This window comes from Ichthyophthirius multifiliis, assembly GCF_000220395.1.
Source record: "Ichthyophthirius multifiliis unplaced genomic scaffold scaff_1120509250133, whole genome shotgun sequence".
Taxonomy (NCBI): domain Eukaryota; phylum Ciliophora; class Oligohymenophorea; order Hymenostomatida; genus Ichthyophthirius; species Ichthyophthirius multifiliis.
The window spans coordinates 1-27,936 of record NW_004087057.1 but is presented as its reverse complement, the minus strand read 5'-3'; the positions used below and the strand labels follow the sequence as shown (position 1 = coordinate 27,936).

General features: G+C 18.4%; 3 protein-coding genes across 3 annotated transcripts, besides 37 other annotated features; 2 read left to right on the top strand and 1 right to left on the bottom strand. All coding sequences in view use genetic code 6, as the record gives it.

The window, feature by feature from the left end:
* Positions 1–373: 373 nt before the first annotated feature.
* On the top strand, positions 374–15,742 carry IMG5_049950 (hypothetical protein; the record flags this gene model as incomplete). The annotated part of the gene is made up of 20 exons (XM_004037473.1): positions 374–479; positions 671–974; positions 1,129–1,763; positions 1,897–2,015; positions 2,084–3,019; positions 3,089–3,219; positions 3,544–3,665; positions 3,831–4,048; positions 4,093–4,405; positions 4,455–5,542; positions 5,599–5,787; positions 8,741–8,774; positions 9,359–10,018; positions 10,134–11,302; positions 11,343–11,571; positions 12,307–12,333; positions 12,442–13,385; positions 13,423–13,427; positions 14,165–14,593; positions 15,724–15,742. 20 exons carry the CDS (start codon positions 374–376, stop codon positions 15,740–15,742), a joined length of 7,677 nt encoding a protein of 2,558 aa, XP_004037521.1.
* Positions 1,070–1,114: a microsatellite.
* Positions 1,072–1,118: a microsatellite.
* Positions 1,793–1,876: a microsatellite.
* Positions 4,636–4,678: a microsatellite.
* Positions 5,230–5,281: a microsatellite.
* Positions 5,231–5,268: a microsatellite.
* Positions 6,100–6,137: a microsatellite.
* Positions 8,853–8,882: a microsatellite.
* Positions 10,023–10,128: a microsatellite.
* Positions 15,678–15,716: a microsatellite.
* A 2,082-nt stretch (positions 15,743–17,824) lies between the features above and the next one.
* Positions 17,825–17,887: a microsatellite.
* A 160-nt stretch (positions 17,888–18,047) lies between these two features.
* Positions 18,048–18,097: a microsatellite.
* Positions 18,098–18,263: 166 nt separating this feature from the next.
* Positions 18,264–18,308: a microsatellite.
* Positions 18,264–18,314: a microsatellite.
* Positions 18,315–18,410: 96 nt separating this feature from the next.
* Positions 18,411–18,440: a microsatellite.
* Positions 18,441–18,546: 106 nt separating this feature from the next.
* Positions 18,547–18,602: a microsatellite.
* Positions 18,603–19,144: 542 nt separating this feature from the next.
* Positions 19,145–19,198: a microsatellite.
* Positions 19,146–19,190: a microsatellite.
* Positions 19,199–19,243: 45 nt separating the features above from the next.
* Positions 19,244–21,099, bottom strand: IMG5_049940 (hypothetical protein; the record flags this gene model as incomplete). The annotated part of the gene is made up of 3 exons (XM_004037472.1): positions 19,244–19,749; positions 19,987–20,364; positions 20,538–21,099. The coding sequence occupies 3 exons, from the start codon at positions 21,097–21,099 to the stop codon at positions 19,244–19,246; spliced, it is 1,446 nt and encodes a 481-aa protein (XP_004037520.1).
* Positions 20,465–20,493: a microsatellite.
* Positions 20,644–20,682: a microsatellite.
* A 231-nt stretch (positions 21,100–21,330) lies between the features above and the next one.
* Positions 21,331–21,373: a microsatellite.
* Positions 21,365–21,401: a microsatellite.
* Positions 21,402–21,417: 16 nt separating this feature from the next.
* Positions 21,418–21,472: a microsatellite.
* Positions 21,421–21,482: a microsatellite.
* Positions 21,424–21,473: a microsatellite.
* Positions 21,483–21,632: 150 nt separating the features above from the next.
* Positions 21,633–21,671: a microsatellite.
* An 876-nt stretch (positions 21,672–22,547) lies between these two features.
* Positions 22,548–22,594: a microsatellite.
* On the top strand, positions 22,595–23,508 carry IMG5_049930 (tRNA pseudouridine synthase a family protein, putative; the record flags this gene model as incomplete). Its single annotated transcript, XM_004037471.1, has 3 exons — positions 22,595–22,862; positions 22,917–23,321; positions 23,366–23,508. Coding segments are annotated over exons 2-3 (400 nt in total), but the record flags the coding sequence as incomplete, so codon positions are not given.
* Positions 23,509–23,763: 255 nt separating this feature from the next.
* Positions 23,764–23,804: a microsatellite.
* Positions 23,764–23,827: a microsatellite.
* A 6-nt stretch (positions 23,828–23,833) lies between these two features.
* Positions 23,834–23,873: a microsatellite.
* Positions 23,864–23,891: a microsatellite.
* Positions 23,892–24,040: 149 nt separating this feature from the next.
* Positions 24,041–24,076: a microsatellite.
* A 495-nt stretch (positions 24,077–24,571) lies between these two features.
* Positions 24,572–24,602: a microsatellite.
* Positions 24,603–26,765: 2,163 nt separating this feature from the next.
* Positions 26,766–26,805: a microsatellite.
* A 338-nt stretch (positions 26,806–27,143) lies between these two features.
* Positions 27,144–27,178: a microsatellite.
* Positions 27,179–27,194: 16 nt separating this feature from the next.
* Positions 27,195–27,255: a microsatellite.
* Positions 27,195–27,266: a microsatellite.
* Between the last annotated feature and the right edge of the window lie 670 nt (positions 27,267–27,936).

Here is a 27,936-nt window from a genome sequence, read left to right as displayed (position 1 = left end):
TTTTTAATAATTAGAAGATACAAAAAATAATTAAAATTATATTAAATATTAAGACTTTTAAAGTATTTTTTATATAATTAATATAATGAAATAATATATAAAAATATTAATATTATTTTAGGTTTATTAGAAATAAATTAAATCTAAATATCTTAAAAAGAAGAAAACGAATTAAGAAATCAAAATATTATATAATAAAAAGAAAACTAATTATATATAAATTATAGAAAATTAATACCTCTAATATTTCCTTAAACAACCCAAATTTAATAAGAAATATTTTAAAAAAATGCTAAAATAATTTAACGTCTATTCATAATGGCAAAATTAAAAAGATATCAAGCAAAATATCAAGAAGAGAATAAGAAATAATATGAAGATTAATAAAAAAATATAAAAAAGCAAGTTCCTTAAAAAAATAAGAAAACAGCTTTCTCTTAATCTTAAAAATTGCATGACTCAACCCCTAAAGCAATAAAGTAACTAAATGAATTTAAAAAAGTAAAAGATTATATGAATACAACTATTAGTAATAACGAAGAAGGAAGTAAATCGAATGTTCCTACAGGCACAAAAGAAGGCTAATAAAAGAAAATATTAAACTAATAGTAAAAAAAGCAAAAAAATATCCAATTATGTTAACAAATACTAAATTAAATAATATTTAAAGCTACTGAAATTGGCGAAAGTCTAGTTTTATCAAAAGAAATTTAATAAAAATATGAAAGCAGACCCGTTAATAAAGATATATTTATATGCGTAAAAGATATCGAGGCCGAATGCTTAGATATTCTACCGAAATGCATTTTTACATGTCCTAGAACTGCTCGATTATTATTTTTAGATAAAAAATCGCATTTACATTAATATGATTTGATTAATAAAAAAAAACTTTTCGATTTAGATTTAAGTGTTAGAGTTCCACTTTTACCTTCGAAAATTTTGGATGCTACTTTTGATGCTAACAGTGGAAGGTAATTTTTAATTTTTCAATAAATATTAATTTTTAGAGTTTCAAATAGTTTCAAATAAATATATTTTATTTTTTTTAAAAAAATACATTTTTCTTATTTTTATATTATATATATATATAATTTTTATTTATATATATATAATTTAATTTATAAGATTATATACTCTAACTGATAAATGGAATATGGAAATTTGGGAATTAGGATAAGATAATAACATGCCTTTGGGAAGGATTGTGCTTTTTACAGAAGCTTTAGATACTGAAAATGCAATTGAAATGTGTTATGGAAATAGATTTGAAGGACTTTATCCTTAGTTTATTGAAATTGGTTAAAATTCTCATTCGGTTATTATTGTTAATGCTACTTGTATTAATAATACTTTGATTTTTATTGATCCGATTTCTTTAAGTGTTTTTCAGACGCTTTAAGTTTCACCTGAATAATTTAAAATGTCGACTAAACTTGCTGAAGTAATTAGATTAATTGGAACTTTATTAAGTGATGATAAAAAATTTTTCGAAAAATTGTTCGCAATAAATATTATTAAAGGAGAAAATGGATAAATAAAAGTATAAAATAATGATTTCATAAGTGTTTTTTATAATTTAATTAAATCAAAAGCTGATAATTAAATTAGTTTGAAAGAAGAATTAGAAAATTTAGTTCAATTCTTGGATTAAAATAATTCAGGATTTATTGAAAAATAAGAGTTTTTATTTTTATATGAAATAATAAAATATCATGAAATAAAGAAAGTTGATAATTCTTCAAAAGTAATAAAGCTAGCAGGTAATTAATAAAAATTATTAAAAAAAATGTATATATATATATATATATATATATATATATATATATATATATATATAAAAAAATACAAATATATATAAATACATATATATATAATTTTTTTTTTATCTTTTAGGAATATCCGAAGGAGCATATAAATTGTTAATTTCTCTTTCTAATTTTCTAGAAAAGCAAAAAAAAGTATTGAAGATGCTTTTAAAGCATTTGGCTCTATTAATCAAGGATATATATCATGTAATTAATTCGATTATATATTATCAAGAATCTGCAAGGATGATGAAAATTTAAAATTTTCATAATAGTTAATTGATTTTATTGACAAAGATAAAAACGGTTTGATTGATTATAAGGAATTTCTTTCTATTTTTGGAATTGCAAGTTCAAATTCTTCGAATGGAATTTAATTTAATTCTCGAAAAAATATTTTTTTAAGTCTTTAAATGGCATATGAGGCTGGAATCGATGTTGAATAATAAATTTTAAAGGAAGATTTATATCATGAAGGTAGTTTAACTTGCGAATAATTTCGAAACTTCTTGAAATGGTTACCTGTAGGACTTTTATAAGAAGAAATTGATTACATAATGAATAATTCTATAAGTTTTACAGACATCGGTACTGTAAATTATTTAGATTTATTAAACTCAGTGGAATTTTTAAACATTAAAAACCACCATGAATTTTAAAAGTAAGTAAAAACCAAAGAAAGAGATTTTTTTGAAAAGAAAGGAGATTAAAAAGATGTAAATGCACTAGATGCAGCTATGTAAAAAGTCATAATAGAAAGCGTAATTTATATAGATGATTTTAATTTAATTATATACACTACTATATGTCCCAGGAGTTCCATTATATGCGTTTCTAGGACATCTAAAGTGAAAAAAAATAGTGGGGATATAATAAATAACACAGATATTTTTACTTGTAAAATTCTTGCAAAACTTAAAGGCCATTCTTCATGTAATCCTCCTTCTATTTTTTTTGTTCCAAACTCCGGTTGTCTTATTTCGGGGGAAAAGACTCTAAATTCTAGTGTTTAGGCAGATTGTAGTATACTTATTTGGAATTTATAAAAGGATTTTTAGGCTTAGTATGAAACTAACCCTCCTTGGGTTCTGAAGCCTAGTAAAATTATATAAGGAGCACATTCGGGAGCTATTTTATCATTTGCTTATTTACCTTTTTGTTAACTTATTGTTTCTATGTCGGCTGATTCCACTATTAAACTGTGGAATCCTGTTTGTAAAGCTTTTTCTTTAATTAGCTAGGATAATTTTAATGTAAATAATAATTTATCATTTAAAAAGTTATAAGAAAATACTCTTTCGAATGAAAGCTTTTGCGAAGTAAAGAGAATTTACACAGGAAATTAAATATGTTATAATGCTAGTGTATTGACAGTTCGAGTTCCTGATTTCAATAATAAAATAGTTTAGTTGTAAAAAAAAATTAATTTAATAGAAATATTTATAACTTGTAATTTGTCTAAAGTAACTTTTGTTAATAAAGAACCGAAAATACCCTGCTCTATTAGAGGATTTTAAATGGATAAAATGAGAATCGAAGTTCCTTGTAATAGACTGGATGAGATTTTGCCGAAAAAAATAAGCCTTGAGTTAGAAAATATGTCGGTTTATAGAAGAAAAAAAGCTTGTGTGAATTATCATTTATATTTACCTAGTTAATTAGATGTTTTGAAAACTAAAAAAACACTTCAGGAAGCTGCGCTTTAAAAAATGATACATTTATTAAAAAAAATTAGCCTATATAGGTTCGATGATTCCGTTTAGTATACTATTTTTGAAGATGTTGATGCTCTTTTTGAAGTTTTTTTAAGGTTGCCTTCTAGATAGTATTTTATAACTTTCCTTTCTGAATATGATGGTAAAAATAAATTGACGGCAAATGAACTTTTTTTTTATTTGAAAAAATTCCATAATTTACACCCTTTATCGATGTAAAGGGATAAGTTCTTTTAGCTTATAAATGTTTTCAATTTAAGCTAAAAAAGGGGAGAAATTTTTTCTTAATAATAATCTAATTTATTAGTGGAAAATCTCAAAAACTATATAAAAAAAGAAGGTTTTAATTTTGAAAGAGAATTCAAATAAATTAATGCTTCGGAAGGAATTTAAATTATGAATGAAAAGTAATTATTTATATCTAAATAAGCTTTCAGTAGTTTTCTATAGAGAATCAAAGTTTTTACTAACGAATAAGATTTTATACTTTTCTTATCATAAATTGATCCTATGTTTACTGGCAAAGTATTTATTTTTTTTATTTTTAATAAATATAATTAAATTAAAAGATTAAATTAAATGTTTTATAAGATAAGTTTTCGAGTGAAATAATTGAATATAAATTAAGACAAATACAAAAACCAAATGAACTCATAGAAGATTTAATGCAAAAATTAGATTAAAAATAAAAAAAATTATTAATGTTTGAATTACATTCTATTTCTAGTGTTTTACAAGGTTATTTAACATTAGATGAATTCTTGAAGTCTTTTTTAAAATTTGATAAAATCGAGATCAATTAGTTAAAAGAATTATTTGAATTTTATAGTGAGAAATTACATGAAAGCTAGGAGAAATATATCAATATTAAATTTATTATAGGTTATATTATATATTAAAATTTTTAATATTTAAATTTATTATATTCTAGGCAAATTTTTCTCAGCAAATGAAAATTTTGGTATGCTCAAATATTTGCATACAATGGCTAAAATAAAAAACTCACTTTTAGATTAAGGATATTCAATAGAATATATATTTAGACCTTTAACAAAGGAAGAGGCTGAACCAGTTTAGTAAAGTTTTATGTTTGAAGATAATTATGATGAAGATAATTAATTTATAAATAAATCTTAATTAACATATAATATAAATATGGGTTTATCATCAATATAAGCTGGATGTAAAAAAATAAAAAAAATAATATTAATATAAAAAAAAATAGCTTTTAATCCTTTAATGTAAATGGGAACTGGAATGTTTATTTAAAGAATATAAGATTTAAAAATACCAAATATATCTGAAAAAGAGTTAAAATAATTTGCCTAGTTTATAAGTGTTTGTGATGAAAATAGTTAAAAGAAAACAATTTAATTAACCACATTTCTACATTATATGAGAAAAAATAACATCAAAGATTAATATTTGATTTCTAAAAATATTTATAAAGAAGTAGAATATATTATCTAGAATTAAAATGTTTTTGATACTTGGATTAGTAAATTTAATGATATGAATAATATATAAAGTGCTTAATTGAGATATATTTTTGGAAAAATGGATATATCATCAGATTATATAGATGAAATAATAATTTTATTTTTAGGTGATAAAAGTCACATTTCTCATGAAGAATTAATCACAAAATTTAATGATTATTTAAATTAAGGATTAATATAAATGTAGAATTTAGAAAATGAAAAAATTTAATAATAAAAATAATAATATTAATAATAATAATAATAGAATTAAGAATAAGATAAAAAGTTTACATTTACAGAACTTATTCTTTCGCCAAAAAGGGAAGTTGTACGTTCAGTAGTTGTCAAAAAAAGAATATTTATTGAAGAATTAGTTAACTTTTTGAGAACTAAAGTTCCAGAAAAAATCGAATTACTCATTTCATCTTGCGAAAATAGAGATTCTGATAAAAAAGGAATAATTGAAATATAAGATTTTTGTAGAATTTTGAAATTAAATATTCCTTAAATTTCAGAAAATCTTATATTGAATTTCTAAGTAATTTCTTATTTTTTTTCGAATGTAAAATTATTTTATTTTAATAAAAAAAAAAGAGAGAATATATAAATGAAAATTGCCAAAACCATTTTGATTATTAAGACTTTTTTAACAAATACGCATCAAAATAAGAAATTGAATAAATAAAAAAAGCCGAAGAATGTAAAGTAATAGATCCTTATGCAGGAATAGACGTAAATTTTTTAATGAAACGCATAGTTGAAGCCCACAAATAGAATCCACACGTAAATATTTTATATGCACTGAAATTTATGCAAAATGATAATGGAGAATTAATAAAAGAAGATTTGTATTAGTTTTTTGATCTAATTAATGTTTCTTTAACTCCAATGGAAAAAGAGGTTATTTATAACTTTTTAACTGATAATTTAAGTAGAAATATTACTACTTAAAATATTTTGGATTAAATATATATATGCGAAAATGGAGTTGCTAATACATTTGATCCGGAAATATGGAAAATTGCATTAACAGAAATAAATAATAATACTTTATAAATTGCAAAGATAAATTGTGTTTATATAGAAAGATTCGTAAAATAGAAAATACTTTAAATAGAAAATAATATTAAATAAAATAACAAAAAAGAATAAGAGAGTAAATTATTAAAATGGCCTTTAGTCTATGCGGATATTTTCGCTGAAGCAATTGCAGAACAAATGTAAAATGATTTTGATAAATAATAATAAAAATAAGTACTTGCTTTTGCAGTTTTGGGTTGCTAAAATAGTGAATAAATTGCAAAATAAAAAAGAATGATACTTTCCATGTAATCTTAATTTGAAGATGAGTATGAAGATGAGGAAAATTAATTCTAAATAAAAAAATAAATTATTAACATGTGTATACTATCTAAAGGAATTTAAGAAATGTCTGCTTATAATAATTCATTAATATAATAATAGGAAAAACTGAAAGAAGAAAATGATGAAAAAAAAAAACTTTCGAAATAAAACTCTTAATAAATAAATGAAAAAAATTAGAATGCAACTGCTTCTTTTATAAATCCTAAATAATAGTAATATTTAATTTCTAAAATAAAAGGAATTCTTAAAGACAATGGAATATCTTTATGGGATTCTTTACTTTCCACTAATTTATCTATTACCGATAATTCGAAAATACCTGTAAATGAATTCAAATTTATTATAAATTCACTCAACTTAAAACTATCAATGAAAGAAAAATTACACTTGATGTATATTGCGGATCCAGAACAGACAGGAAAATATGATTTATAAAAATTAATAAAAACTATTGAATCTAATGATGAAATTACCGATAAAGCTTGTTAGTTGATTTTAGAAAAATTCTCTACTTCATTATTTTATAATGATATGTCTATTCAAAAAGCATTTAATTTATTTGATGTAGATGGAGATGGTGTTATTTCTTAATAAGAATTTGTTTTGGGAATGAAATAACTTAATTTAGGACTTTCTATTTTTGAAATTAAAAAATTAATGAAAATTATTGATATTGAAGGAAATAATGAAATAAAAAAAAATGAATTTATATAGGCTTTAACGTAATTTATTTTTTGTTATATATTTATGATTAAATTTTTTTTAATTTTTTAGTTAATAAAATTAAGTTTTTAATGTTGATCCTTTAAAAGACTTTTCTTTAAATTTACTTACAAATATTAAAAATTTAATAAACTTAAAAGGATGTGATTTATTATAATCATTTAAAGATTTTGATTAAAAAGGCCTCGGATTTATACTTTTTAAAGATTTAAAAGATTGCTTACTAAAGTTTGGTCTTTCGAATATAAAAAATTATCATTTAATGACATTATATAAAATATATAAATCATCCTTAGGATAAAATACGAGCAATAGTACAGTTTTAAATAAAAAAGAAAGCAAATAATATAGTTTATCGCCTTAAAAAAAATAAAAAATATTAGCAAATACAGAATAATCGGATGCTTATTCAATCGAATTCACAAACGAGGATTTAGAATACATAGAAATAACATAATAAAAGATCGATTATAAAGAACTTTATAGGAAATTAATGATTGCAATTGAGAGTTAGGCAAAAAGTACAATTGAAGTCACAAATGATTTATTAAGGAAATTATATAAATTATTAGAATAAAAAAAGGTTTCTTTATTTGAATCTTTTGTTTATTTTGATGTAAATAATACAAATACAATTTCAAAATTAGAGCTTTATATTGGGTTAAAAAATATAGATATAAATTTTCCTGAAGAGGATTTTAATAAAATATATAAGGCTTTTGGAGTAGAAAGTAGTAATAAAATAAGCTTTAATTCATTTTTTAATAGATTTATTGAAAGTGGAGCTGTTTAATTAATAAAATTTGATGATAGTCTAGAAAATACAATCAAGAAATTTTCCAAAATGGTGTAAAAGTTGGGAAATTTTGATTAGATTTTCCATAAATTGGATATTAATAATAAAGGAAGAATAACTTTGAATGAATTTAGGGAAAGCTGTAAAAAATTTACTTTCGGATTTGATAATGAGGAAATTGATATGATTTTTAAAGCCTTTTTAAATGCTGATTTTCTTAATTTTAGTAATAAATTTGGATTAAGAATTCTCGATGAAGATTTTGACAAAGATGATGAGGAGAAAGACTTTTCTTAAAAAGAAGGTTAGTGTAAAGTACCGTATTTTAAATATAGACATTTTGTACGAATTCTTAATTAGTTTGTTAATAAAAATTAAAGGGATTTTGTTTTACATAAGCTTTATATAAAAAGCTTAGAGAAAAAAGTTAATTGGAAAATTTCATTTTAATAATTGAACAATTTATTAGATAAAAGAAACTATCGAATTTTCGGGCGAATAAGTACCAGATATTTCCATTACTTAATGTAAATAAAAGCTTTAGTAGTTAAAATTGGGACTTTCAAATGAAGAAATAGATGTTGTATTATCAAATTTCGAGACAAACAATATTTCTTATTAAGGTTTTCTGTAAAAAACATTAAAAGCAGGTTAAAAATTGGAATATATTTTATAAGAAAGAAACTCATAAATCTATCAAATTGTTGATGGAATAAATGATTATTTGGATAAATATAAAGCTAATATTACATAGATTTTTAAAGATTTTAATATTGAAAATTTTAATAAAATGAATCTTTCTGAATTTAATAATATGGTGAAGTTTATGGAATTAATGCTTCTATACATTAGATTAGGTTGCTTTTCAAAACTATTGATGTTGATGGTAAAAATATATGACTTTAAGTGAACTTAATAATGCTTTAAGTGATATTACGCTTTCATCTAATAATAGAATCTCAAATAATAATTTTTAATAGTAATATTTTTAATAAGATAATTTAGGGGAGATTACTATTAAAAAAAATAATTTAAGATTATAAGAAATTAATACTTTAATTAAATAAAAATTGCAATAAAATTAAAAAAGTTTAAGTGAATTTATTGAAGAACTTGGATATTCTTAATAGGAAGCATTAAATGAAAAAAACTTATATGATTTAATTAATTATATGTAAGTTTAAATAAAATAACAAGATGTGTAGTTCCTATATAAAAATATAAAAGAAAAAACATAACAAGATTAATTAAATTTTCAATCTTTAATCGATTATGCTATTCGATAATAAATAGAAACTATAACTTTCAACGAAAAAATTAATTTCATTTATCCTGCAGTAGCTGTTTGTATTGATAGGGTAAATTTACTTTTTAAAAACTTAGAAATTGATGCTAGATAAGTATTTTAATATCTAACTTCTAATAATTAAAAATCAATAAATAGAAAAGAATTTCTTAAATTATTTTAAGCTTTGGATAGATAATGTACTGCTGATGAATTATTACTTGTTTATAAGTATTTTGATGAGAAAAATTACGGAGAAATTAGTATTGATACTTTTGTGGAAAGTTTTGAATATATAGCGCTTACTAGTTTGGCTAAATTAAAATAATAGAACGAATAAGAAATAGAAAAAGCTTAAGAAAATAATACTTAGTAATCTTAATAATAACTATAAAAAACTAAAATGTCAAATAAGTAATTAGTATAAGGCGTTATGTAAAAAATATTCTTTTTTATGCAAGATAAAAGGTATAATAAAAAATAACTTAAAGCAGTTTTTGATAAAAATGGGAACGGATTCTTATCAAGAGAGGAATTTTAAGATACTCTTAAATTACTTTAACTTTAAATTCCTAATGATAAAGTAAATATACTCCTAGATTATATTGATAAAGATGAGAGTGGATAAGTTTCCATTGATGAATTTATTTTTTATGTTTTTGATAGTATTCCTATTTAATACAAAAAAATGTATATACATGGAAATGTTATTAAAATTTTTAATGATATTATCTTAAAATTGTAAAATTAAACCTCTAAATTACTCTATGATCTTGTTGAATAAGAAAGAATTGTAAAATAAAGTTCAAATGATGTAACTTCTGCTTTAAAAAAGACTAAATCAGGTAAATATTTATATAATATATAATAATATATATATTAATATATATTATATATATATATATATATATATATATATATATATATTTATTTATATATATTTATATCTATATATTTTAGGAATCGCTTCTTTCGATTTCCATAAAGTTCTTAAAAATCATGGAATAAAATTAAAAGAATAGAAAAATGAGGAAATAAAAAACATGTTTACGCTAAGAAGTAACCCTGATTATTATGATTTAGAATAAATATATGATATGTTAGATAATTTAATTTACTAACATAAATAATCAAATAAAAACTAACGTATTTTAATTCACGATAGTATATCTAATTTATGGGAATAAGATATATACAGAAAAATAGCTGAATATTTAAGAAAGCATAATCTAAATGTGGAATAAGCTTTTAGAAAAATTGATTAAGATTAAAGTTAATTAATATCTTCTTCTGAATTTAGAAGATTTATAGAATCTTTAAATTTAGATTTAAGTGAAAAGAAAGTAATTATATTAAATATATTTTTTTTTTTTTTGAAATTAATAATAATAAAAAAAAACAAGATTGAATAATTAATAAAAGGATTTTTCAATGGTTAAGATTAAGGAATGATAAGTTTAAGTGCTTTCAAAAACAAATTCTGGGAATGTTATATAAGATATGGAAGATAGGAAAACTAAAATGAAATAGAAGACTTAAAAGCAAATAGAAAAAAACTTCTTTTATACATTTATTTAACTTTAAAGGAATTTACTAATAACAATATGGAAAAAGCATGGGCTACTATTGATTAAAGGAAAATAGGATATTGTGAAATAGAAGATTTTAGAAAATCTTTAGTTATAATGGGTGTTTATTTAACAAAAGAAGAATTGAAATTCGCTTTTTCTTTTATTGATAAGAATTAAGATAGTTGTATAAAATATTTAGAATTTGTATAATTTTGGATAGCCGCTGAAGGTAAATTGGAAGGAAACTAAAATGAAATAAATGATATTTTGTAATAAAAAAATCTAGTTTATGAACTTGAGGAAAGCATTATGGAACATATTTGCAAAGTAATGAATTAAAGAGAAATTTCTCTTTGGAATTGTTTTAAATATTTCGATAAAGAATAATTAGGTTTCCTCAATTAAAAATAATTTAAAGATTTCTTATGTAAAATTGGATGTCCTATTGAAAAAGAAAACCTTTTGTTAGCATTAATGAAATTAATTGATCCTAAATCTTAAGAAGAAATAATACATCTATCATCTTTAGAATCTAGATTATATAAATATGGATTAAAAGTATATATTTTGTTTTATTTATTTATTTATTCATATATAGATTTATGAATAAAATGAAGTTGAGTAAATTAAATGGATTGATAAACCTTTATTATCTTTTACTTCTATATTAAATAAATTATCTAAAATGGATAATTTTTCTATTGAAGATTTTTTCAAAAAATATGATAGTGATTATGATGGTTATTTAACTACTCAGGAGTTCTTTTAATCTTTTAAATTCTTGGGATTTGATATTGGAATTACGGATAGTTAAATCTAAAGGATATGTTAGAAATTTAGAAATTATAAAACAGATAAAATAAACATTTCTTCTATGTGTGATTATTTTGCTAAATTAATTTCTGAAAGTGAAATTTAATCAGAATATGATAAATAGAGCATTTATTCAACTTTCATTACTATAGATAAAAGCGTTTTCGCACATACTCTTATTTACTTTGATGGATTTTCAAATCTTTTTAAAACGCTTATCAATATTAAATCATCTGTAAATACTTTTTATTATTAAATTAATAAATTAAATATAATAAATAGTAAATAGAAATGAGAAATCATTTATAACAAAGGAAATAAAAAATAAGGGGATTTTAACTAATATCAAAACAAAGTTGTTTGAAAAGCATATAAAATCAATTATAAGTAATATTAATAAAACTATAATATAATATATTTTTTAACAAAAAAAAAGAAATTAAATGTACAAATATAAAACACTATCCAAAGTCTAAAACGTTAATCAACTGAATTAATAAACTAAAAGGTTTAAATTGAGTATTTAAATAATAATTATTCGACTTATAAACAAATAGATAAATTAAAAGTGTTGAACTCTCAAAGTGAAATAAATCAAACTAGCTGGAACGTAATTTTAGATGATGGTTTGTATTAAAAAGATGATTCGTCATTAAAATACTTAACTCCTTATATAAAATATTATACAGGAGTATTAATTTAAGGAGGATAAAAATAAAAATAAATAGAAATTTTTGTATATACAAAAGAAGTTTTAAACACGAAATGTGCAGACGGTAATTTATTTTTGAAAAATTTAGATTTAGAACTAAAAATGCATACAATATTATAAAATCGATACGATTTTATGGTTAAGAATTTAGGAGTTTTTATAAAAAAAGTAGGACATGATTTATAAGACGTTGAATATATAGTATTAAATGAAAAACTAGACTGTGAAAATGAATATATTTGCCTTCAAGAATTAATTTCTTAAAATGGAGGAATTCTAAGAATGCCAGTTTTATTAGAACTTTAATAAGCTTAGTATGTAATTAAGTATATTGCTATTGAAATTTTAAAAATTATGCAAGTTATTAATAGTTATACCTGTGTATTGAATATTCTTAGACCTGAAAATCTATATATAAGTAAAAAGACTTATAAAATTAAACTCGCTAATATTCGTGGAATATCTAAATATGATGTTTATTCAAAAATAGATATTGTTCCTGATATTTTTATTAATTTAGTTTAATAAGCTGGGGCTTTAGAAGCTAAAGAAAAATTGGATTATAGTGAATTTTTTACAGAAAATACGAGTTCCTAATAAGAACATCCCTTTAAAGATATATATGTTGAAAATTTATACAAATAAAGTTATTTGGCTCCTGAATAAATTCATAAAAAAACAAATGAATCTTCTAGTTATATTGATGTTTGGACTTTTGGATGCCTTCTTTTCCATTTAATTTTTGGTAAACCTCCTGCACACTTTGGATTTTTGAATAAAGAAACCCCAAGTAAATACTATCATTATGATGTTTTTTCGGACGAATTTGTTTAGGATGTTTTAAATTTTGATTTCGGGAAAAAATAAAAGGATTAGCTTCTATAAAATAATTATAGTACAATGATTAAGGCTATTGATAAATAAAGTTTCGGAAATGTTTTTGAAGAAATTTTCGGAAAATAAAATATGTAGGAATTGTCTGCTTTTATGGATATTATTTCCGCTTGTTTGCAATATTAAGAATTGAAAAGACCGACTATAGAGGCTATTTTAAATTCAAAAATATTTCAAATGGATGAATTTTAAAAAATGAGAAGTTTTTAATTACTTGAAAGTGTATTTTTTTATAAATCTCCTTGTATAATTTTAAAAGAAAGAGTATATGATCCTTTAAGATAAATTTGTTTATTAGGAATTTAATTTCCTGAAAAAATAAACTTATTTTCTTTAGAATTTATAAAAATAATAGACTATGTAAGTTCGATTATGGAACAGAAAAAAAATAAAAAAATCATACAAATTTTGAGCGAGAGCAATTTTGATTATTTAGAAGAACAAGATAAAAAAAATAAAAATAAAAGCGAATAATATCTTCCTGAAATTCCTTTATAAATGCACCCATTTTTAGATAAGGAATCATAAGAAAGAAGAAAAAACTCAAATAGTGTTCTTGCAAATTTCCTTTTTTAAAATCATATTATTGATATGTTAATTTTTATAAGCCTTAGACATCATAGTGAATAAAGAAAGTTAATAATAGAAAAATAAGAGGGAGATAATAGTTTAAATAATTCATAAAGAATACTTGAAAGCTTAAAAAATCTACTCAAAGTCCTTATGTATTAATTGGATTCCTATTCTTCGCCTATATCTCCTTTTGTTCATTAATTATTGAATTGCTTTATTAAAATTTTTATTGGGGAAGAGTATGTACTTTAATCTGATATTGTTAATATTTTAAATAATACATCAGGTATTTTAACTACTCGAAATTTATAAAATGAATACCAAAATATGATGAATAATGCGTCTTTTCCACTTTTTTCTTCTTTCTTTTTTTCTTCATAAAATGATGAAACGGATATTCTTTGGAAAAAAATTAATACATAAAGTAGCCCTTATGTTTTCTCCAGCAAACACTGGTCACCAGTCGTTTTTGATTCTTTAAAAAATCTTTTCTCAGCTACAATTGGAGAAGCAGGAGTAGGGCAAGGAAACTATATTGTATTATAAGACTACATTAGATTTTCTAGTGAAAAATATGGTTAAGATAACGGAGTTCCTTGTGGTAAAAATGCAGACTATTTTAACGATCTTGTAAGAATTGCAGAAAATCTTTAGTTTATTTTTGTAAAAAACACTCTTTTTATGAGTTCAGCAAATACAGAAGGCTCTTAGAAATTAATTAATGCTTTAAATTATTTCAAAGACTTACTCCTTACCAATAACATTAGCAAGATTAAACTTTTTTTGGACTTTAGAATAGCTTTTTTTATTATTCCTTATTTAAATGTTGATAATCCTCATGTTCGTGCTGTTGTTTTGTAGATTTTCCATTTGATTTCTTTAGGATTTTCTGAAATTAATTATTCTTACCACAATTAGGTACTTTCTTCTTTTTTTTTGTTGTTTAAATATATAATTCTTTTGTTTAAAAAAAAAAAAATTAAAATAGAGAGATTTAAATACAAACTAAGAAATCTATAAAAACTTTGGAATTTCAAATTATATGAATTAATTATTCGAAGATAAAATAGAAATAAATAAATATAATGAATGTACAAATAATTTCTATTATCTAAAGCATTAAATATCAAGACAATATTTATATTAATTAGCTTTCATATTTGAAAGTACAGTTTTAATTACTAATATTTTCCAGACTTTAAAAAACAAATCAGAATTAATAAGTTCCAAAATATTAGTTTTATAAATATTTAATAATCTAATAAATGGGCCAGAAACAATAGTAAAAGCACTTAATATATCCACAATAGATATTTTTCCTACAATTTTAAAATACTTAGTGACTTCAAAATATGAAAATAGTTAATAATCTTCAAAATAAGACTAGAAAGCAACTAAAATTTTAAGTCCAATGGTATTTAAAATATTCAAGGAAATAATTAAGAATTCAAGAAGTGAAATTATAAGTATTTTAGATTCTACACCTGGAATTAGAAGTTTATTAAGAGAAGGAGGATTATCTATTCCTTAAGAAATAAATTTAAAAAATCTAGAAACGGAAATAAATATTATGGGAAGATATTTTGATGAAAATAAGGAAAGTATTTTTAATGAAATAAAATATAATTATATAAGTGGAAAAAATACTAATAATAATTTCCAAAAAACAAAAAACTTTGAAAATTTAGTAGAAAATACTATTTCTCATTTATTAAGTTGGTTTAAACATTATTTATTAGCTAAAAAAGACATTAATTAGCATTATATTGAAATCAAAAATATTATTCATTCCCTTATTTTCTCGGCTTAAAAAATTATTATTGAAATTTCTTAATATTTACAAATTAATGATTCTATTTTCAATATTGTTTTGTTATTTTCTTAGTTTATTGAATCGATTTCTAATATGGGATTAACATATATTATTTTTAATAAACGTAATTTTATATTTATATCTATTTTTATTTTATTTTATTTTTAAAAAAAGGTTAATAAAATTTTTCTGAATAACTATTATAATGGATTCTTAGTTTTATAAATTCTACATATGAATTAATTCTTGAAGAAAAAATCAATGAACATAAACTTGAATTATATTAAAATTCTAAACAAATTCCTGTTTCTCTTTGTTTTATGAGAGTCTTGTTATGTTTGGTTTCTCTAAATAATTCTTAATATATATAAGAATTATTAAATAATGCAAGCTTTATAATTTATTATTCCTAAATAGTTTAAAAATAGCATTAATTAATATCTATTTTTAACAAATATAATAAAAAAGATAATATTCATATATTTTCTCTCCTTAACGAAGAATTAAATTTTAGAACTTAATGTTTTATTGCTATTTTAAATTCGTAAAACGAAAATCTTAAAAATTAATTAATATAAGAAGGTTTTATTAAATATATTTGCTCTATTTGTTTTTAAAACGAAGAAATTTTGAACATGAATTTATTTAAATAAACTATTAAATAATGGCCTTTGAAAAATTATATGCCTTTCAGAAATGAATCACTGATTTATATGAATTTTATTATTTGGAATAAAGTATAATTTATTTAATTTTTAATATTATTATAAAAAATAAAAAAATAGAATCAATCTCAATAAATTTATAATGAATTATTTATTTAAATCTCAAATGAATAATTAGTAAAAATTGAATGTTAGAATCTTAAAAAAAGCAATCATTAAAATTAATTATTCCTTACTTCTCTTTATTTCTTTGCAATTCTTAATTTTACTGGAGAAGAAAAAATATTTTTTTTAATGAAACATGAAAATGCTGTAGAGTTTCTAAATGAATTCTTTGAACAAAACATTGAATTTAAATAATGCTTACCTAAACTTTATTAAAAAGTTTTAAAAGAAAAAAATTAATGATTACATTATTTTTATTAATTATTTATATATTATATGAAATATTAGTATTTTTTATTTTAATATATAATTATAAATATAATTTCGTTTGTTTATTTAATCTATATATATAAAATTATAATTATTTTATATTAATATTAACTTTATTTTATTATAAAAATATAAATTAAACAATTTCTTCTAATTTTTTGATTTTAAATAAATTAATAAGATGAAAAAAATAAATAAAAAAATGAGTATAATTATATTTAAATTTTTTTTATAAAAAAAATGAATATTATTTAAATATAAAAAAATAAATTTGTTGCTAAGTCCAAATTATTAGCAATATTAATAAATATTGGCTTTATTTTAGATAAAATAAAATTATTAGAAATACCTTATTTTATAATTTGTAAAAATAAAAAAATAAGTGAATTTTATTTAAATTAAAAAAAAAAAAAAAAAACAAAAATTGATTTTTTATTCTTTTTTATATTAAAATATATAAAATTAATGAAAATGGTTTACGAAAATTAAGTTTTAGAATAAATTAACTAAACAATAGGAATAATACTATTAATAGAATAAGAATCAAACGAATGTAAGTAAAATAACAAGTTGTTCAACGACTACTTATAAAAGTAATATGAAAAAGTAAAAACTACAACAAATAATAAAACTTACAAAGAATATTATAAAAACTGCTCAATAGAAATAAAGAATGTTTCATAAATAATAAAAAATAAAATAATAAAGCATTAAGTTAAAATGTCTTCATTAGTAGATTAATTAGAATAATAAATTGATTCATTTTAGAATATACATAATTAAATAGAAGTTGAGGATGAATTAGATTTATGCTTTTTCAATAACAAATAAGTATTATTTACCATAAATTAGAATTTAGTTTTAGAAGAAAAATAAGATTTGCCCTTTTTTTGTGAATTTAGTAATGTTGAAAAAATATTTGGAATGGATATAGATTTAAGTTTTTCTTATTAATAAAAACATGAGTAATAATAATTACAATAAGAAAACCTTTCATAAAAAAAGTAGAGTGATAACTTTATTCAAATAATAAATGATGACTCGTTTATTGAAATATAATCCGATAATAATAGTAATAATAAAATTAACATTTTAAATTCAAAAATTAATAATGATAATATTAACTCTATTATACTGAGTAAAAATTAAAATAATAATAAAAACAGGATAATCATTAATAATATTAATAATAATAATAATAACTATAATATTAATAATTTTAATTATAATAATAATAACATATGGAATAAATGTTTTGCCATAAATATAAGTCAATAAAATACTCAAGAATCTGATTTTAAAATTTAGGGTAATTTAAACCATTAATAAATTTTAAAACTTAGTTCTTAATTTTCAAACTTTAAAAAAAACGAAATTTCCAATAAATAATAAGAATCGTTTAAAATTAAAGAATCTTAAAAAAATTTAAAATATGAAGAATCTAAAAATAACTCTGATACAGAAGATAAAAGCTGCTTCATTGTCAAAACAAAAAAAAAATTCAAAAAGTATAAATTACTTCTAGTAATATTGCTAAAAATACAAGATCTTAATAAAAAAAAGAATAATGATAAATAATAATAACTAATGATTTTAATAAATAAATATAATATATTATTATTTAATTATTATTATATTTAAAATTATTTTTATTATTTATTATTTATAATAAAATTGAAACATAATAAATAAAATTAATAATTATTGAAAGTTATTTAAAAATATAATTTTGTTTAACTTTATATATATTTTATGAAATAATTTTAAATTAAAATTTTTTATATTAAAATTATATATATGATATATAATTAAAAATTTTGATTAATTCTTAAAATAAATAACAATTATTAAAAAAAGATGAAAGTTATAAATAAAATTAAATAAAGGCTTAAAAAAAATATTATATATATATATATATATATATATATATATATTTATATATACATATATATACAATATTTTAAATTATTTATTTAAAACAATATTTTTATATAATAAATCATTAAAATTATATATATTATATTTTAAACTTATAAATAAAAACATTTATTAAACAATCTATATCAAGCGAAATTAACATTTGATTTTAAATCAAAATTTATAATTTGTTATTTATGAAAATTATTTTTTTAATTTTATTTTTTTTTTAAATTTTTAAATTGAAATTTTATTTTTAATTAAATTATTTACAGTAATTTTTGGTAAAAAAATACATCTAAAAACTTTTTTTAAATTTTAAGTGGTTGTGGTTGTCGATGATAGTTAAGCTTTATTTTAATTTAATTTTTTCATAGTGTAAAAAATTGTTTTTTATATTTTTTTTGTTTAAACTTGGAAACGAAGGGTTTAAATAATATTTTGTATTTTAAATTAATTATTTTATTTTAGTATTTAGACGGTAATATAAGAATAATACAATTTTAATTATTTAATTATAAATATTTAATAAATATTAAAATCTATTAATAAAAATATATAATAATAATTAAAAAAATTTATATATATTATATATATGTATAATATTATATATATATATTATATTTATTATAAAATAAATTTATTAAAAAAATTATAAATCTTAAAAATATATTAATTCAATATAATTTTCTAAAAAATTCATGATTTAAGGCTTCAGCGCAACTTATTCTTTTATTAGGATCATTTTAAAGACATTTTTAGATTAAATCAATAAGTTCATGATGTTCATTTTTGATAATTTAATTAAAGTGTTTTAATCCTTGAACACTTTCAATATTTTCCTTTGTAGCGTTTTCCGGCCAATCAAAAAAAGATCTCTTAGCTAAAAAATAAGTATCACTAATTTGAAAATTATCCTTTAGTTTCTCTTATTTACAATCATTAGCCATCCATTATGGGATATTACCACAAACTTTTTCAATCATAGCAATATGCTCATAATTATCATGTGTAGAAAAATAGAGTTTACCAGAATATAATTCAATAATAATACATCCAATAGACCAAATATCACTACTTTCGTTCCATTTACAGCATTATAATATTACTTCTGGAGATCTATATTATCTAGTATTTATTGTACTTGAATGGTGTTCATGTTAAAAGGTAGCACCTCCGAAATCTATTATTTTGATTCGATCATTGATTCCTATATATATTCGATTATTTTTATCGTTTTTTATTTTCTAAAGTTCTGGACTTTCCAAAAGAATATTTTCGGGTTTTAAATCAGTATGTGTGCATCCTTATTTATGTAAAAAACCTACTATTTCAAGTATTTTTTTGAAATAGGATTAAACTTATTTTATTGGGAAGCCTTGAAAGTCGTTCTTTTTTAATAAACTGTATAATGAATAACCTAATTTTTCGAAAACCATACAATAATTTTTTTTATGTGAAAAAACTTAATCTAATTTCAAAAAATTATATTCATTCTTTTTATCTGCATTTGATAATTTGAATATTATTTCTGCTTCTGTTTCGGCTGATTCTACATATCTTTCTACGGCACGTATTATTTTTAGTGCCATTAATTAATTATTATTATGTGTATCTTTTACTTCTAAAACCCTTCCGAAAGTACCGTCTGATAAATGCTTTGTTACTATATAACGATTTTCGTGGAATTTCTCTCCTATATAATATTTATAATGACCTGCATCTTTTGAACGATCTTTTGAATCACTTTATATGAAATTTAAAGATGAAGTTGAATCTTTATTTGTTAATGATTAACCTTATTTTTTATATGTAGATATTTAGAGAAATTATGTATTTTTAATTTTATAATTTTATATATAATTGATATTTTTTGTTTTTAATTAAAATTATTAATATTTTTTTTCTATTTTTTTTTCTTTTTTTTATGTTTTACATCTTTATGCATTTATATATATTTTATTTTAATACTTTTTTTATCACTATTTTATTTTTATTAAGTTTTTTCACTTTTACTTATTTTGCGATTTCTTATTTCTTTGCTCTTTTAATATTTATCACTTTAATGATTACTTTTTTTTATAATTTAATAATTGCTTTTATGATATTAAAAATTTTACTTTTATTTTTATTTTCTATCCGTTGAATCTGAACTTCTTCTTCTTTTCCTACTATCTTCAAAATCTTAATTTTTTTTCCTATATTCATATCTACAATAACACTTATGATTTTCATATTTACTTTCAGTCTTTTTGTGTTTATTTTTTTATAAGAAGAACTTCTTTAATAATTTAAATCTCTAATTTTACTATATTTATGATTATGTTTATTTTTTTAATGTGATCGAGAGTGAGAACAAAATTTACGCTCCTTCTCTATATATTTATTTATTTGTTTAAAAGTATTAATTGATTAATGATTTTATAATTCTTATAATTTTACTTTTATTATCTTTTTTATTATCATGGCTTGAAGAATTTCGCTTAGCATTTTTTTTGATGTCTTTATTGATTTTATAATCTTTGGATTCCATTTTAAAATATTAATTTAATATGAGTATTTTAAAATAAAGAAAGTTTAGTTTTTTAAAAGATTATAAAATATTAATTGAAAAAAATTAAATGTTTATATAATTTTTTATTTTATTTAGAAAAAAAATATTAATATTTTGCAAATATATATTTTTATTTAACCTAATATAAAATATAAAAAAGAATAATAAATCTATAATCTTGTATTCTTAAAAATAATATTAAGATAAAAATATTATAATTAATATTAGTATTATTATTATTATTATTATTATTTTTTTAATAATTATATTTTTTTAATAATATCAATAATATTAAAAATAATAAATTTACATTTTTTATAATATAAAATAATTTATATTTTTATAATCATAAATTTAATATAATAAGAAAATTAACAAATAAAAAAAATTTTCATCGCATATAAAATTAAATAATATTTTTTCTTAGCTAAATTAAATATAAATTTTAAAATAATATAATTATAAATAATGTCTTCAGATTTAACTGAAAAGGAGAAAGAAATAATTGATAGAATAAATTAAATATTAAAATAATAAATATTAATTTAAAAATAAAGTCTAGAATAAAATAATGATATCGATTCAAACTTTTTATATTAAGAAATTTACTCTAAAAAATCGTAAGAAACAGACAAAGAATTAGATTATTTTTTTGACTTTAATAATGATAATTATGATAATAATAAGTTTTATAAATAATTTGTAATTTAAAATAATGACGAATATAATAAATGTGAATAAAAAACATATGAAGAAAGAGAATTTGAAAAACATAACTAAATACAATTTTTAACCTTAACACCTAGTTAAAATTCTTAATTAGATTTACAAAAACAAGAATAATAATAAGAATATGAATAAGAATATTAATAAATATAAGAAAATAATTTTAATTAAAATGATTACTATTATTAATAAAATTAAGAAGGTGATGATTTTAATAATTATTTATACAGAGAGTAAATATTTTAAAATATAAATTAAGATTAAGTTAATAATAATAATAATAATTAATTTTTTTTAGATTAATATAATTATAATGAGAATGAAAATGATGATGATTTAGAAAAAGGATTCGAAAAACTGTTTATTTGATATAATATTGTTTATTTAATGAAATTTTTTATACCTATATATGTGTGTGTATTGTATAGATAAATACAATTATTTTATTTTTTTGTTTTTAAAGAATGAAAAAAATAAAAATTGTTTATTTTTAATTTGGATATAAAATAAATTTTATTGTGTATTTTTTTTTATTTTTTTTTAATTATAAAAATTAATAATGGATATAAGCGAAAATCAAAAATAAGAAGAAAATCTAGAAGATTTTACAAAAGAAAAGTTAATTGAAAAAATAAATCAAATGAAATCCGAAAATTAACAGTTAAAAGCTAAAATATAATAAATTAAAAGCAATCCAAATTAAAAATAATAACAAAGGATAAAAAAAAATGATAAAAAGGTTTAAAAACTTAACCAAACATACTAAAAGAAATAATTTGCAATAAAAGTTGCATATATAGGTATTAACTATTAAGGATTGGCAATATAAGCCTCTACATAAAATACTATAGAGGAAGAATTATTTAAAGCATTTGAAAAAACTTCACTTATAGAATCTAGAAATACATGTAAATATACAAGATCAGGTAGAACAGACAAAGGAGTGAGTGCATTTGGATAAGTAATAGGTATTTAACTCCGAACATCTATAAAAATAGATGAAGATTAAGAAAAAGGTAATTTAATTACTTTAATAAAAAGAACATATTATTAAAAAAAAAAAAAAATAGTTTAAAATAATCTTAATTGTATTAAAATGTTAAATGGTGTATTACCATAAGATATAAGAGTTTTAAGCTGCATATAAGTAAAAGATGATTTTAATGCCAGATTTGACTGTAATAGAAGAATTTATAAATATTTTTTTTCGAAAACTGTATGAATGTGGATAAAATAAAAGAAGCAGCAAAGCTTTTTATTGGAGAACATGATTTTCGAAATCTTTGTAAAATAGATGTTCTATAAACTACTAATTTTATAAGAACTATTCATTTTATTAATATTGATGAAATTAATCCTGGAGTATAATATTAAGATTCTAGAATGAAATAATATGTGGCAACTATTAGTGGAAATGCGTTTTTATGGCATTAAATTAGAAATATTATGGCAGTATTATTTTTAATAGGGAAAGGGTTATTTTTATATTGTTTTTTTATATATTTTAATTTTTTTGTAGATAGGAAGATACTAGTATTGTTACTGATTTATTAGATATTTAAAAATATAGTCGTAAGCCTAATTATGAAATGGCATCGGAATTTCCTTTAGTTTTATATGATTGTTAGTATGATTAATTAGATTTTTAGTATGAAAAAGATAGTGGTTTTAAAATTTATGAACATTTCAAAGAAATTATTTAATAGAAATAAACAGAAACATTACTCTATTAAAATGTAATTGAATATTTAATTAAATAGTATTAAAAAAATAATGAAAATTAAAATTTTATAAATGAATGTATAAATGATTATTATTTAGTAAACGAATAAAAAAAAAAATAAATAAAGTTAAATTAAAGAAGCTAGGGAAAATCTTTTATTGAGTCTCTTGAAAATTTAAAAGGAAAAAAACTTGAAAAATATAATAAAAAAATAATAAAAAAAAATAATTATAAATAATAAAAATGAAAAATTAAAATCTTATATTATTAAAATTATAAATTTTATTAAATTAATATATTTTATATTTTATATTTTATATTTAAAATTTAAAAATAGGATAATATATTTAATTAATTATTTAAATAAAAAATAATAGGGAGTAAAAATAAAAGAAAAAAAATAAATATATATGTATTATATATTATATTTAAAATTCATAAAAATTTAAATAAAATATTTCAACAAATTTTTAATAATAATAATAATAATAATAATAATAATTATAAACAAAACAATTAAAATATTTTTTTTTTATAAATACATAATAACTTAAATAAAATTTAGATATTTTTATGCAGACAAGAAGTTAAAAAATTGCTAATTAAATGTAATTTTAGCCTGAATGTATATTGGATTATAAATGTTTAAGAGGATTTTAATATTATTTAATAAAATGGAAAGAATTTGATGACGAAAAAAATACATGGGTATTTCTACTTTATATATTATTTATTTATAAATATTAATGTAATATTAAACTTTTTGTTTTATTAATTAGGAATTATATTAAAATATTTAAAATTATTAATATTTATTTGATGATTGGGAACAAAAGAAATAATATTAAGAAAATTTAAAATAAATCGATAAAATATTAGATAGAAATAATAAAAATCCATTGAAGTATTTAGTTTCTATAAAAAATACAAACGGAAATATTTGGGTAAAAAGATCTGAAATAAAAGATCTTTATTAAGATTTAATAAAAGAATTTGAAAGTAAAATAAAAATAATTAAAAATAAATAAAAATATATTTTATAGATTAACAAGCAAAAAATATTAATATTCCCCAAATCGAAGTATCTTATTCTCCAACAAATCACAAAAAGAAGCTTTTAAGAAATAAATTTGTTTAATTTGATATATCTTAAGATATAACTTAATTACCCGATCATGGAATTCTCGAACATGATTAACCCTAATTGATAAAATAAATATATAAAGACGATTTCGAATCAGATTATATTTGCTTAGTTTAATGGAAATGCAGATAAAATAATTATTAACCTTTGGATTCGAAAATTACAAGAAGTGATATTAAAAAACTTTATCCTTTACTTTTAGTTGACTATTATGAGTCTTATAATTAATATGATTATATATTTGTTGTTAATACTACTAATTAATAAAAATATTCAGATTTATCCTCTGAAGCTTATACTAAAGATAATAATTATTAGTAAAAAGGCTTTATTTGTGCTATGGAAGAAACCTAGTGATTTTATGTTTTAAATATTATTTATTAGATTTCATAATAAATTAATTTATCTATCAATATTAATGTAAAAATATAATTTTTAATTTTTCGATAAATATGAATTATTAATATTTTTTAGGTTTATAAATTTATTTTTTATATTAATTTTTTTTTTTTTTATTATTATTAGTGATTTTTTAATATTAAGTGAAATAATATATAATAACAAAAACTTCATATAATTTTTTTAATTAATAATTAAAATATTATTTAAAAGTATTAATTTTATACAAATATACAAAAAAATAAAATAATGGAAATTGTATATATAATCTACAATAAAAATAATTATTATTATTAAAAATAAATATTAAAAATTTAAAAATAATGTTTTTTAAGCATTTAAATTAGTTTATAACAAACTATTATTTATATTTTTAATTAAAAAAAGTTATTAAATTAAAATATTTACTTATATATACAATTATTTTACAATATTTTAAATATTTTATATATTTCTTATATTTAATTTAATATTATATTATATTATATTAATATTAATTATCTTATTAAAATAAGATAATGTATATATTTTAATCTTTATTAATAATCTTATTATTAGAAAATTAAAACTTATGTTTATATTAACATAAAATCTATTTTTTTTAAAAAAGTAAAAACATTTTAAAGATTTTAATTTTTCAAAATAAGATTTTTACCAGAAACTAATATTAAAGTGTAACAATAAAAGAATATTCAATATCTAAACTATGTAAAATTTCACTAATACTAAAATTCCTTTTTTTACTAAAAATAATTGAATCTATAATTCTTAAATTGAACTTTTATAGCTTTCTGTTAATTTATAATTCAAATTCTATAAGTTTTTTGGATTTTTTAAATTAAAAATTTATATTTTTCTACTTTGTTGCATTTTATATTAATTAGGTCAATTTATTATATTTATGGTTTTATTTTTTATATTTTTTTAGTTTAATCTAAAACATATAAATATAATTTTTATACTGTTTATTACTATAGTTTAGTTGGTTAAGAAATATTATATTACAATTTTTATTTTATATATATTAAAAAATTTTTTTGTTAACTTTTATGAATTTAATTAATTTATTTTATATTAAAAATTTGTTATATCACTGTTTTTATATAATATATATCTATTTATTGTATAAATTTTTAAAAATTTATGACTATTTATTCAATAAATTTATATTAATTTAATATAATTATTAAATAATTATAATAATTTTTATTATTTTGGTATAATAAAATAAACTTCTAACATTTAATAATAATAAATATAATCAGAAATTATAACATATATATATATATATATGTAAATAAAGTTTTAAAAAATTTAATAATGTATAAATATTTTTTAACTTATAAATATAAAAATTAAAATTATAATTAATAGTAATTAATAGATAAATATTTTCATATTAATTAGTTAAATTTTTATAATTTAAATATAAATGAATGATAATAGAAAATATTATGAAATTAAATATTACAATCATATTTATAGCTTTAAAAAATATTATATTTAATTTAAAAAAACCAAAAAATTTTTTTTTATATGCTATAATAAATTAAATTTAACTTTACAAATATTATTTTATTTATATTTTATTTTGTTTTTTCATATTTTTAAATAGTGAATTAACTAAAAAAGACATAAAAAATAAATAACTATATTTTATATTGTAAATAAAATTTTATAGAGTAAAATAAAAACATTAGAATATCTAATACAATTGAAAATTATGAAAAAAGCATATTATATTTACATATATTTGTAATCAGATTATTTTTTTAATTAAAAATATAATTTCATTATAAAAAAGCTTTTATTTATATTATCTCTATTATAAGTTTCGCATATTTATATTTTTTAATTTTTATTAAAATTTTTAATAATATATTTCAAAAACTTTATATTTATAAAATTTTTAATAAAATTAATTTTATTTTAAATATTTTTTAATATTTATATACTAAATAATTATATTTTATTAAACATAATTTTTTTTTATTAGTTTTTTGACATTTATAATTTTAAACATTCTTAAATTAAATTTTATATTGAATAAATTTTTATAATTGAATTTTATCTCATTATATAATTAATATTTATTATAATAAAAAATATTAATATTTATTAATTATTAAAAATATAAATATTTTTTTATATTAATATTTATGAACTGTTTTTTTGTTTTTATATAATCAATAATAATAAATGATATTCGAAAAAATATATTATTTATTGTAACATTTATTAGAAATATAAGTTTTTATTTAAAATTATATATTAATTTACTATTTTTATTTTATACCTTTATTTACATAAATAATTTTTTTTTGAATATTTTTTAATTTAAACAATTTTTTTATAAAATATATATAAATTAATTTATAATTTTTAAATATACATTATTATAAATTAACTTAATGTAAGACGATATAGATTTATTTACTGATTCTGTTTAAGATTTAATAAGTATTTTGAATGTAAAAGATCAAAATTAAAAGTTACAATAAAAAAGAGCAAGCATAGAAAAAATCGAAATTTAATAGCAACATTTAGAAAATATTTAAAATTAGTAATAAGAAAATAAGGAAAATTTAAAAAATGATAGCGAATTTGATTTATTAATGTAGTTTTGTAATTAATATGAAATTAAGAAAAAATAAGAAACTACTTAATAATTAGAAATAATTTTTAAAAATATAAATCAAACAAGATATATGCATTTTAAACCATGGGACGGTAACATTAATTAAATTGTCAATGATAATGGATATTACTTTAAATTTTATAGCGGAAGTTATATAAAGTTAATCAAAGGAGTTTTAGAAATAAA